The 12,352-nt window shown below is 42.6% G+C and overlaps 1 protein-coding gene across 1 annotated transcript in view; it reads right to left on the bottom strand.

Moving 5' to 3' along the window:
- CTNNBL1 (catenin, beta like 1) overlaps nt 1-12,352 on the bottom strand; it is a 131,441-nt gene that overhangs the window by 106,602 nt on the left and 12,487 nt on the right. The window contains 1 exon segment of the mRNA XM_006903619.1: nt 9,071-9,210. Within this exon segment, the coding sequence (XP_006903681.1) occupies nt 9,071-9,210 (140 nt within the window).

Genomic DNA, 12,352 nt, shown 5'->3' with positions numbered 1-12,352 from the left:
GGGGGGGGGAGATAGAACTTTAGCAAGACAATAACAGTTCAATTTTTCAACACTGTTTGGAGGGCTGGAAGGCAGGTAGGACGGATAGACAGCTGGGGTCAAGGGGCAGAAGGTGGGAGCCAGGCCCAGGCTCAGAGGAAGAAACGGCTGTCTCAAAGGCATTGCATATTATTTAGGTCAGACAAGAGCCAACAAGAGGCAGACACAGGACAGTTTCACTGGAAATGAAGGCAGGGAGAGAGACTTAAAAAAAAAAGATACAGGGCATAAGAATGGAAAGGACTGAGTGACATTCCAGAAATTTTATGAACATCTTTTGCCGAAAGCGAACTTCTTTGAAGGTTCTTTTTATGCATCCATAACTGATTAGCTGTACATCATGAAAAAATGCAATTAAGCTTTCAGTCTTATTTCTCTCTCATCCCCACTCTTAAAGGTGGTATTTATATGAACACAGGACTGTTACAAAACTTAACATTTCTAAAGAGTTTCAAGGTCTTTGGACAAAATGCCTTGATATTTATAGTCTTATTTACAAAGTCACCAGGTGATGAGTAGAACTAATGTGACTAAATTGGACACTTAAAAACAGTTAAAATGCAAATTTTTTTCGTATATGCATTTTACCACAACTTAAACAAAAACAACAACAGAAGAAACAAACAAATGAGAGACAGGGTAAAGTCTATCTGAAAAAACAAGAGATTAAAAGGCAGAACAAGCTCCAGAACACAGGTCGTGCTATATTCCCCTGTACACTCTCTCTACCCCACATCTTTATAGAGAGTGATGACAGAAGAACTACTGACACCTTTGAGCTGTGGTGCTGGAGAAGAGTCTTGAACATATATCACGGACTGCCACGAGAACAAACAGGACTGTCTTGCAGAGGGTGACACCAAGTTTCTTCTTGGAGGCTAGGATTTTGAAGCTCCGTCTCACATACTTTGGGCATGTGGCCAGGAGGGACCAGTCCTTGGAGAAGGACATCATGCTTGGAAGGGTGGAGGGACAGCCCAGGAGAGGAAGACTCCAGAGGAGATGGACTGGCACAATAATTGGGGCAATGGGATTAGGTGTGTCGGAGTCAGCGAGACTGGCTCAGGATCAGAGCTGTTGTGCATAGGGTTACTATGAGCTGCAGGTGACTCGATGGCACATTAACAATAGCATCATCATAGCTTGATATAAGATTAAAGTGAATCAGCCCCAAACTAACATGATCATGTAATCTTAAGCAAGCCCCTTTACTTCCTTGCAGCTCAGTTTCTTCATCAATGAACTGGACTCTGCCTAGCCTATTCCAGAGTATCACCAAGGAATATATGAGGTCTTATACATACTCAGAAAATATGAAAACATTAGAACAAAGACTTTCAGTCATGTCTTGCCCCACAATGGACAAAAGCCTTCACTATGGCTTTCATTTTTCTCTAAAATCCATAAAATCTAAAGTGCAAGCTAACAACAGCATGGTGTTCTCTTTCTAGGTCACCATGGGTTGGGAAATCTAATTTTATATTTCAGAGATGCCACAGACATTCACACTGATCAAGTCTTTTTTCAGGCTCTAAGGTCAAGTAGATCAGGCATCATATTTTTCTTTGATTAGTTTTATACCTTGTTCACAAATGTGTCACATTAAATCTAGAAATTGGAAAAAATAGAGAGGGGGAAGACAACATTTTTACAATGGTGGTGAGTTCTTATAGGAACAGGTTAACTGTTTAGACTTCAGTAGTTTCTCACCAAGTTTCAATGGTTATCTCCTTACCACCTTTCCTATATCCGTTGGTAAGTCAAAAAAGAAAACAGCTACCTGTGGGTCTGCTAAACAGCCTATCAATCTTACCACAAAGTAAATCCATTAAATTCTCAACTTTCACAAAACAGCAATTTGAGCAAGGCAATAATGAATCCATAACTGGGTAATGTAATATGACCCAGAAGACAAGAAGTCTGAAGACCAGAAAGAGGAGTAAGAATCAAAAGGAAAGATAGACAGATGAATTCTCAATCTTGATGAGAAAATTCAACTTGGTCTGCCACCCGCCTAGCATTTCTTCACAAGCGGACGACAGGCATGGGTGATAGGTTTTTCCACTGTAGTTACAATTTCATTTCACAAGGTAAAAGGCTCTCCTGTCCAACTTTAATAGGAAAACAGAGAGCCTGTCTCTCTGCGAATTACTAAAACACAGTGTTTGATAGCCTATTTTGTCATGTCCAGTAGAAAGGCCACTCTACTCACTCTCTCTGTACATGTCCACCATGGGGCACCAGCTAGTGAAATAAGAGGAGGAGCAGACGAAGCCAGCTGGCACAAAACAGTCCATAACACAACGGCTCTGGGGAATAGGAGAGTGTGTGGGTTCTATTTTTTAAGTTCTAGAAATCTGTTTCTTGGTCTCATGCCACTGAAGAGTCTTGACACAGAAATTGAGCATTAATCTCATTAATCTCCAATGGGACGTGTCCACAAGGAACAAAGTTATTAAAAAATACAGAGGAAAAGGAGCAAAACGCATTTAGCAGATGGCTTTTTAAAAAGTAATTTCGAAAAGGCTTCCTTAAGAATAATGAACCTGTATAGATTTTGAGTATGTCACTGCCTGATAAAAGAAATGGGGGTTGGTTTTTTTGTTTTAAATCTTTACTGTTTCTTTGATCTGCATTTTTGTTAAGTGTCATTGCTTTAGACTCAAAACAACCCTATATGGAACAGAAGGACTCAATGGCTAGTCCTACACCATCTTCACCATCCTTGCCGTGGCCAAGGCCAGTGTCGCAGCCACTGCGCCAATGCATTTCCTTGAGGGTCTTCCTCTTTTTCATTGATCCTCAGCTTGGTCAAGTGCTACCAAGCATGATGTCCTTCTCCAGGCACAGTCCCTCTCGATAACTTGTCGAAAGCACATGACAGGAAATCTCATCAACATTTTTTTTTTCTCTTAAGGAATTATTTTCTTTCTAGATTAGGATAACTAGATTTTGTCGAATTAATCAAAACCCACATTACCGGAGAGTTGATTCCAACTCACAGCAATGCACCATCAAGATTCTGAATCCGTTTGGGAGGAAACTGTCACTGTTCTCCTATGCAGCAGCTGGTGGATTCAAACCTCCAATTTTTCGGTTAGTAGCTCAACATTTAATAAAGCCCACCACCACGGCTTCTTATAGCTCAGTGAGTAGAGATTAAGTTCAAAACATAGATCAAATAGGCTCCTCCTCCTTTGTAAATAGCTGGCAGTCGAAGTTATTTAGAATGAACTTGGTCTTTTAAATTTTATTCCAGATGCACATCAAGTTTATATGAAGAAAGTGCAGTTATTTAATATTTACTGTTTACTAAATGCTAACTCCTTGTCGTAGAATTGGAACCAATTCATAGCTGTCTCTCCAACAGGTTTTTGGAGGCTTTAAATCACACTCAGGAGATTGGCCACCTTTCTCCTGTGAAGCCACTGGTGGATTTGAACCAGAAGAGAGGCCAGGTCGTTGGTTGGGTCAGCAGCACAGCTCCCTACCGACGAAGCCATCGAGCGCCCTACTAACCACTGGTGAGCACTATTATGCCATGGGGAAATTCATCTAGACTCTGCAAACAGGGTCAAAGGTTACACTGAGATGTCCATTTCAAAAAACACCATTTTGACTTTTTACCTGATCTGCCTTTCTTCAAAGCATATTTAACTAGTTCAAACATAGGAGTTGCTTTTCAATTACAATAAGGAAAGTCAAGACTAAAGATAAGAAAAGTAGAATTACATTCTTTCAAGTATAGTTTTGACTCTGGAAGCATCCAGACAAGAATAGCTCCTAGTAAAACAAGAGCTCGCGATCTGTAAGTCTTGTTAGGGAATGTGTACTGCAGGGAGGAGCACTGGAGCAATACTAACACCTCCCAGCTCAATTAGTGGAAGGCCCCTCAGGAGGGAGGCGCAAACCCTTCCAGCCCCATGCATGCTCATTAACAGTGGGCCTATAACACAGAAGCACACTCGCCTATTGTACTGGTCCTTTGAGACAACATGAAGTGTCTCAATCAGTTTTCCATTTTAGTATCGTCAGACCCAGACGGCTCAAGTTCAATTGATCTCTGTTGGTCTAAACACTGCGTAGACTTCATATTTTGCAAGTTCCCACAGTAATCCTTTACAAAATCCAGACCACACTGCAAATCTTCCTGGCTTTCTAGAGTCTCAGAAAGCAAAGCTCTAATTTAGAAGAGAACAGTGCCTTAAATTTTAACCACACCTTAAAATTATTCCAGACAAACAGAGCTGGACACCAATGGTCTACTCTATAACAACATAAATGTCTACTTTACATAGTGGTATAGGGAGCTCTGGTGGCTTAATGGGTAAAGAGATGCACGGCCAACCTAGAGGCATGTGGTCTGAATTCACCAGCTGCTCTGCATGAGAAAAATGAGCAGTTTCTTACTGTGAGATTTACAGCCTCTGAACACCCGCTAGAGGGTCAGCTATGAGTCAGTTCTGACTGAACAGCACATAACAACAGTTATTAGTATGCCCCCCCACACACTGTACTGACACCTTACATTAACAGCACAGTGAATCCTCACTCTTCTGAAGCACCAAGGAGTACAGAGAAAACAGACTTTGAAGAAATTGAATTTAGATTATTACAAATTTTAATCAAAGAATAAGGCACTTAGCTAAGAAGCAGTCACTGCGATTTTTTTTCCTGTCATGTATAAAGAAGGCATGTGCCCACGATCTTATTACATCTGTGGGGACTCCATGGACAGTGGCCATGAGCACAATGTCAGCGTCTACCACGTGGGGAATGGCAAATCCCACTGCAATTGTTGTTGCTGCTGTTCTGTGCCATTGAGCTGACTACGAATCACACCGTGACCCCGAGAACAACTATTCAAAATCTTGCCCTATCCACCCTAGAGACCATGAAAACAAAGCTGAAATGCGCCCATCTCCGTATCTGTCAAAAGCGTGCTCAGCCTTTGAGCACCCAAGTCCCTAAGCACTTAAGCAGGAGACGGTCCACACTTTCTCCAACGGCATTTCCTGACCAGAACACGCCAGGGCACAGACTGACAGACACCGGGGTATAATCAGAGGGCTGTGACTCTCAACCAGTTCTTCTTTCTGGTTGCCCCGACCAAATCCAGCACAGCTTATCAAACAAAGGAAGCACTTAATAACTGCCAATGAGCCACCGAAAGGACTTTAGAAAGGACTCTACTGACTTGAAGCTCAAAACTGAGACCAAAGCAAACGACTCACAAGAACAGGTTACTTATGGCTTTAGTGCAGTGGGAAGGAGCGATAAACTACCATCTGGGCTTTTATCATCCCCTTGTTTTATTCCTCCTGTACCTTTAGGCAAATTGAGTAAATCTGACTTAAACCAGGCCACAAAAACAGTTTGTTCAGCAATACCTTCTGAAAATATCATTCAATGCACCTTTGGTTTTTATTTTTCTGTAAACACACTAAGAAAGGTTCACCAAAAAGAGGGCTGCAAATAGGCTTAAGTGATTTACTTTAAAGGAAAAATTGTTTTAAAAAGCAGTCTTTTTTTAAGAGGCAACAGCTGTTGGTTCCCACCTTATGTTTCCTCCTAACGCGTTTAGAGGAAGTCTCCCACAGTGAGGTGTGTGGCCCTCCCCCTCTCACCCCCAGAGGTGTTCTTCACAGACCAGAGCCCCACACAGCTCTGCAGCCAACTGATGGCTGAGCTCCAGCATCTCGAGGGGCGAGAGGAGGCACAGAAGCGCTGACAAGCGCTCACCAGCGCCACTGATGCAGAGAGCCAGAATAAACTCTGAAGCGGCTTCACACGCTTGAAAGGATGAGGCACAAGCTGTTTTCTCACATCCTCTGCCTCTTAAGGTTACAGAAGACCAGCCTCTGATCCAATTAAAATCCCTCTAGTTTATGTTTTCTCGGAGAAGGACAAAGCCAAGATGACCTGGGCTTGCTCGCAACATGACCAGCCCTGTGTGGTCTTGGGTGATAAATGAAGAGTTTAAAAAAAAAGATTAAAAATTTAAGTCATGACTGCTGTGAAATTGGTTATTCATGGTAAGGTGTTTCGGGCAGTTACAGCTGTACAACAGTAAATTGTTAACAGGCGTTTCCCGAAGAAAAATTTCCATTATAGATCACAGATAAGACAAAAAGCAGAAAGTCATGCTGCAGGGTGATCGCTGTTCTGACCGACAGAGGACATGTCAGATGTGAGGGAAGGGACCTACCGTCTCCTGACACTGCATGCAAGAAAAATGATACTTTAAAAAAGATGACATTTACTCTAATTGCTGCATCTAATTAAAATTAACGTAATTAAAAAAAAATTTCAAATGTGCTTTAAATTTCATTTAGGGTATAATTAAGAATCAGATTTTTAAAAAATATCAGTAGGGCAGTTGGGTGAAGGTTGGCACAAGTCGGGGGGAGGGCAACCATTTCGCTCTTAGCCAACAGGAGGGAAATGGCAGTCTGTCAAAGTTATTACAAGGGGACTTGTTTTCTTCCTTCTTCAAAGAGCAGAATTTAACAACTTGGAACATCTGTGCCCTTGCCTTCTCCAAGTATGCCAATGTCGAACAGTATTTCTTGTGTCATTCTTCCCCCCAGCAGGAACCAGGCTGGTGAATCAGCAAAACGTCAGGATCTTTAAAAAGATGCAACTAGTATTTTGAGTTAGCAGAGACAGGAAAAAAAAATGAGGTCCGTGTTTTCCAGAAAAAAAAAAAAAGAGGTAATTTCTGTACTGATCTACAAGGTAACTGGTGACTATGTAACGCTGTCAGGGGCAGAGCGAATTCCAAAGGGAAGAGGCCCTTCAGAGCTCAAATAGCACTTAGAACATTTAGGCTGCAAACACCAAGAGTGGAGTGCTAGCCTCAACCTGGCCATCAAGCAGCTGTCCAATACTGCAGGCTCATCAATTAATCAATAAGGTCCTGGGTGAAGTAATTTCTAAGGACTGTTCACATTCTGAAAACTGGCCATTCTGCGCCTACCATCCACTGCTCTCAGTCAATTCTGACTCATTCAAACTTCATCTCTGGAGGCACACAGCATGTGGCGAGCAGGGCAACATGTTACAGGCTACGCCACCAAGCTCTAATGAGAGCCTACAGGACAGAGTGGAACAGCTCTCACAGCATTCTCAAGGCTATAACCTTTAAGAGCTGGCGGCCACACTGTTCTCCTGCGCGGTGGCTGGCGGGTTCCAACTGCCAGTCTTTCCAGTTAACAGGGGAGCACTTTAGCCATTCCGTAGGTCCACTGAAATGTGGCATCACAACCAGAATGTTTGGTCAATAAACCCTTGGGAGGCAGGGATCTTGAAAAGGGCCAGTCAAATGGTACATACCACTCCTCCCCCACAAAGAAATGGTACACATCCAATATATGTCTGATGTCCAAGAACAAAGGATTATTACATCTACTGCTCAAGTACTCAAGACAGGTCTTCCTCTGGGTCTAGCACATAGTAAGGACTCCAGAAATGTCTACTGTATAAAGTCATGACAGCTTATCTAAAGCTCACTCAGTAATAAGCTAGAATTCTCTTATAGCCAGAACCCCACAGCAGACACTGGAAACAGCACCATCAATCTAGGGGCTTGCAGGGAAATTCTTAATAATGTCTAACATTACATGAAGTATCAGAAACATCTGAAGATCACTCTTCAAGAAAGCCTACATAGAGATTAGTTACTGATTTATTTCTAGGAGAATTATCAGGCAGGAAAGAACCTAGTCAGACATGCTCTCAGGAGGGAGATTACCAGGAAGATGAAAATAACATGAAGCAGCAGCCGACTCCCCACGAATATCACTCAAGCACACTGACTCCACTTGTCTCTTACCTTCGGAATCTGGAGTCACGTAAAACAACTACTGGAAGAGAATTTGGTTTAAAGAATACAACCAAGATGACACTCCCTTCAAGAGCTTTTGTACCAAAAACGGCTACACATCTAACAATAAGACAAAGTACAAAGCGGCAATTAATATTTACTAAGGGCCTAATGAGGATACCTGGTAGTGTAGTATGTAACGTGCTAGGTTGGTAGTTCGAATCCACTAGCCACTGCACAGGAGACAAATGGGCCATCTCCTTGGAGACTTGACAGTTACGAGTTGGAACTGGCTTGACAGCAGTGGGCACTGAGAGGGGGCCTAATAAGAAGTCCTGATGGAAGAGTGTTATGTGTCAGGTTCTCAAGGGATCTGGCTTCAGCTGCATGCACTGCAGGACAAAGATGAGCAGTCTCCTCCCATACAGAGTCACAGCCTCGGAAACGTGATCAAAGCTTGTTCTCATGGGTCAGGAACAATTCAACAGTGGTAGGTTTTCTTTAGTGCCTACTATAACTCTCAATCTCACAGAATAGCATAGTGACTGTCACAATTAGAACTCATACCAACCCTCCAGGACAGAGCAGAGCTGCTTCACAGGGTTTCTAAGACGGTAATCTCTACAGAAACAAAGTGTCACATCTTTCTCCCATGGAGATGCTGGTGGGCTTGAACTACTCACCTTTTGGTTAGCAACTGAGTACTTAACCATTTGGCCACCAGGGCTCCTAGTAGGAATACAGCAGAAGACAATACAACACAAAACAAAATCCTTGTCCTCCTGGAACATTCTAATGTGCATTTCACCATAGCTGACTTCCTCCAGTTTCCACCCACGGGGCCACCTGCTCACAGAATGCTATCTAGATCAACAGATTCAGGTCCTGTCTGGCCTTGCTTCTCTAATAGGCCCCCAAATCCAGATCCTGAAAATAAACGTCGTTAATGTGTGATTCGTCAGGATACGTTCGCCTACTAATAAGAGCAAATAGGACAATCAAGGATTGCCCAAGATTTATTAATAGAGAAAACCAGGTTTTCGAATGCGCAAAGAGCAGCATGTGTTTCAGGATGGGAGATAATTAGAATGGAAATAGAACACCAGACGTGAGAGCACACATCAGCGCAGACAGACAGGAGACGAGAGTAAACAGCATTTCCTTCGACACTCTGCCTTCCTACTGACAACAGACCTGAAAGGATATCTGTATTATCGTGTCCAAGCAAGCCAAGAAGAGACTGCACAGCGTTCAGCTCCACTAGAAGGTGGTACAGGTCTGGCATGGTGGCCACCACATGCATCTCCTGGATGATGTCATTGAGGTCCAGCTCTGACTCCATGAACCTAGGAGGGAAAAACAAGACAGCATGAAGGAAAGGAATGGGGCGCTCTTGGCACCAAGGGGCTGGCAGCGACACAATCCAGGCTGAGAGGCAATCTGTCAAAGTGTCTACAGCAGACCAACCAAGAAGTACGCTCATCCAAACATCATACTGTCACACAATTTCCTTGGGAAATCGATTTCCTCATTACAAAAATCAATCTTGGATTCAGATCTCATTATAGGGTTCCCCTTACTCTTGAAGTCATAAGCTGCCTTTTTGAGGCTCTCAAAGCATCTGGCAGTATTAAATCATCTGCCCACCACCAATCCTGGGGATTAGTCACCACTATCCCTTAATACAGGGAGCTTTGGTGGCCTAGTGGTAAGAAGCTACACTGCAATCCCAAAGGCATACAGTTCGAATCTGCCAGCAACTCTGAGGGAGAAGGACGGGCAATCCCCTCCCATTGTGACTAAGTGCCTCTGAAAACCTGCTGGAGCTGTGGGCTGCTTCCAACTCAGTGGCATACAACAGCAACCTCTTAACACAGATGCTCTGGTGGCTTAGTGGTAAGGAACTGTGCTTCAACACAAAGGTACTCAGTTCAAATCTGCCAGCTGCTCCACCAGAGAAAGATGGGCAATCTCCTCCCATGGGATGAAGTGTCCTAAAAGGCCACTGATGTATCAGTAAGCTATTGGTCAGTTCAGACTTGATGGTACACAACAACCACTACCTGTTGGTAAAGCATTCTTTTGTTCTGAACATAGTTATCCTACTAATCTAAAATGATTCTTTCCCATTCTCCACTTTAGACCAGGGACGAATTATTCTTCTTTCCTAAAAGGAAAGCATTCATTTCCCTCTGCCCCAGTTATTCTAGAATACATCCTTCTTTCCCTACAATGAGATGATTAAAGCCAGGTCCGAAAGTAAACCAAATTTTGTTTCTGGCATCCCATGTTGTCACTGATTGCCTTTGAGTCAAGAACGACTCATAGTAACCCTATGAACAAAAGGCCTGACATTTATCAAAGTTCATAGAGTTCCCAGAGGCATGTTGTTTAGGAAGTGGATACCACTCCTGCTTCCAAACCTGTCATAATCACATCCCTATCTTACACAGTGAACTTCATTTATTTGCCTGCACTTGAACTTTCCAACAAATCTATACTCAGGCACTAAGAACAGAACTACTTTGCATTCACCTCTGCATGTCCTCCCCCGACTCAAGAGTGTCTGACATATAAGAAATGCCAGCTAAGCTTTTGATGAACAAGACAGGAAGATTTGTTCTGAGAAGGAAATGAGCCAATTCACGTAAAGCAACTAAACAATGCCTGATTGAAAGAGAGCAGCCATTCAACAGACTTGGTTCAGCCCACTTGGGTTTGATCCTGCATAAGACATCCACTTAGGGAGATCTGGTCACCTAGTAGTAAGGAACTATGCTACGATCATAAAGGCAAGCAGTTTAAATCCATCAGCTGCTCTGCATCAGAAGGATGGGCAACCTTCTCCTCTGTGATTAACTGCCTCTAAAAACCCACGCTGGAGGGTGAGCTATGGGTTGGTTCTGACTTGATGGTACATAAAAAGCCACCCACTACACCATTCCAGGCCTCAGATTCCTCAACTATAAACTGAGGATAATAATATTGCCTATTTTTATGGAGAGATGAAAATGATTCAAAACATACAAGGCATTTAGGAAAATGCCTAGGACACAAAAAAACCCTATGTGTTTGTTTACATTATTGCCATACTACTATGTCTAGTATTATTCTTCTATGTCTAATGAGTGCTGCTGGCATAGTGTGCTATATGTTGGGCAGCTAATTTGCATCCATCAACCACTATGTAGATGAGTCGGCCTCCTTCCATAATGATTTATACTCTCTGAAACCAGATGGAGGTCATCAAGCGTCAGAATCAACAGCAGTGGTAGGGTTTGGTGTGTCATCCCTCCTAGGATGTAATTTAAGTTAAAAAGCCAGAACTATCTCTTATCTCTTTAGATCCATAGATCTCTGCTTAATTGAATTGAGACTGGAGGACATAAGCTGAGACCCTGGAAGTCATATAGGAGTCATCAAGTTCCAGGTGAACTGGGGAGATACCACCTCTCCTGAAAGGCTAGATTCTGTAAAGAATAAAATCTGAAGATCGTAGTACTCTTGCCTATACTCTAGATAATATCCCTTTCCGTGGTACTCTCATGGCCCAGTGGGAAAACTGTTGCACTGCCAACCCAAAGAAAACCAGCTGTTTCTCGAGAGAAAGATGTACAATCTCCTCCCATTCTATTTGCAGCCTAGGAAACTCAATGAAAGGTCAGCTATGAGTTGGTTCTAATTCAATGGCAATGAGCGGTTTGGATGCAGTAAAGGTATGTAGTCCAGAACCCAACTGTAATGAACACAGGCTGAACAATTTCCCTTACCATTACAAATTTGTATACAACAGGAAAAACTAATGCCTTGCTGCCAATTTCATTTTCTCAAGACAAAACCCCTCACTGAGTACAATTTAAGCCAGGCAGTTGCTGGAGCTGCCAGCCTATGGAATATAAACAATGTATGACATGCAATTAAATGTAAGGATGCCCAGAACTGGCCAATGAAGTAGCAATGGGAACACAAAACTCTACAACGTGTCCTGAACAAAGCTTCAGAATCCTTTTTCAACAGGGCTCCAGAAAGAGACTATCAATCCCAAACTGGATATGGGAGATCCAATCTATCTGCAATACTTAAATTCTAAATTTTAAATAGCTACAGAGTATCCTCTTATGTGATGATTCTATAATTTAATTTGATCAAACTTCCTTTGTCAGACATTCAGATGTTTTCTACTTTTCCCCTATAATAAAAGACACAAAGATAATGCACCCGAAGTATTATGCTAGGATAAATTTCCAGGAAAGGCCATGCTAAGTCAACCAATAGATATGATTTTGCCAGAAAGATGCCAATCGTATGTGAAGTAGATGTTCCTTTTCATCCTCTTCAAAAATCTTTAGTAACTCCAATTTGAAATGGGAAATAAAACTTATTTTTATTTTGTATTAGATGGAGGGCTGGTGAAAGGGAGATAGATGTGAAGGGAGGGGGTAGAAGTGGATGGATATCCTGTGGGATGGTGAAGCAGGAAATAAGTGC

The sequence above is a fragment of the Elephantulus edwardii genome, unplaced genomic scaffold (assembly GCF_000299155.1).
Source record: "Elephantulus edwardii isolate Elephantulus edwardi_28Jun2011 unplaced genomic scaffold, EleEdw1.0 scaffold00015, whole genome shotgun sequence".
NCBI lineage: Eukaryota > Metazoa > Chordata > Mammalia > Macroscelidea > Macroscelididae > Elephantulus > Elephantulus edwardii.
Note: the sequence above shows the minus strand (reverse complement) of the source record. Positions and strands in the feature narration are given on the sequence as shown.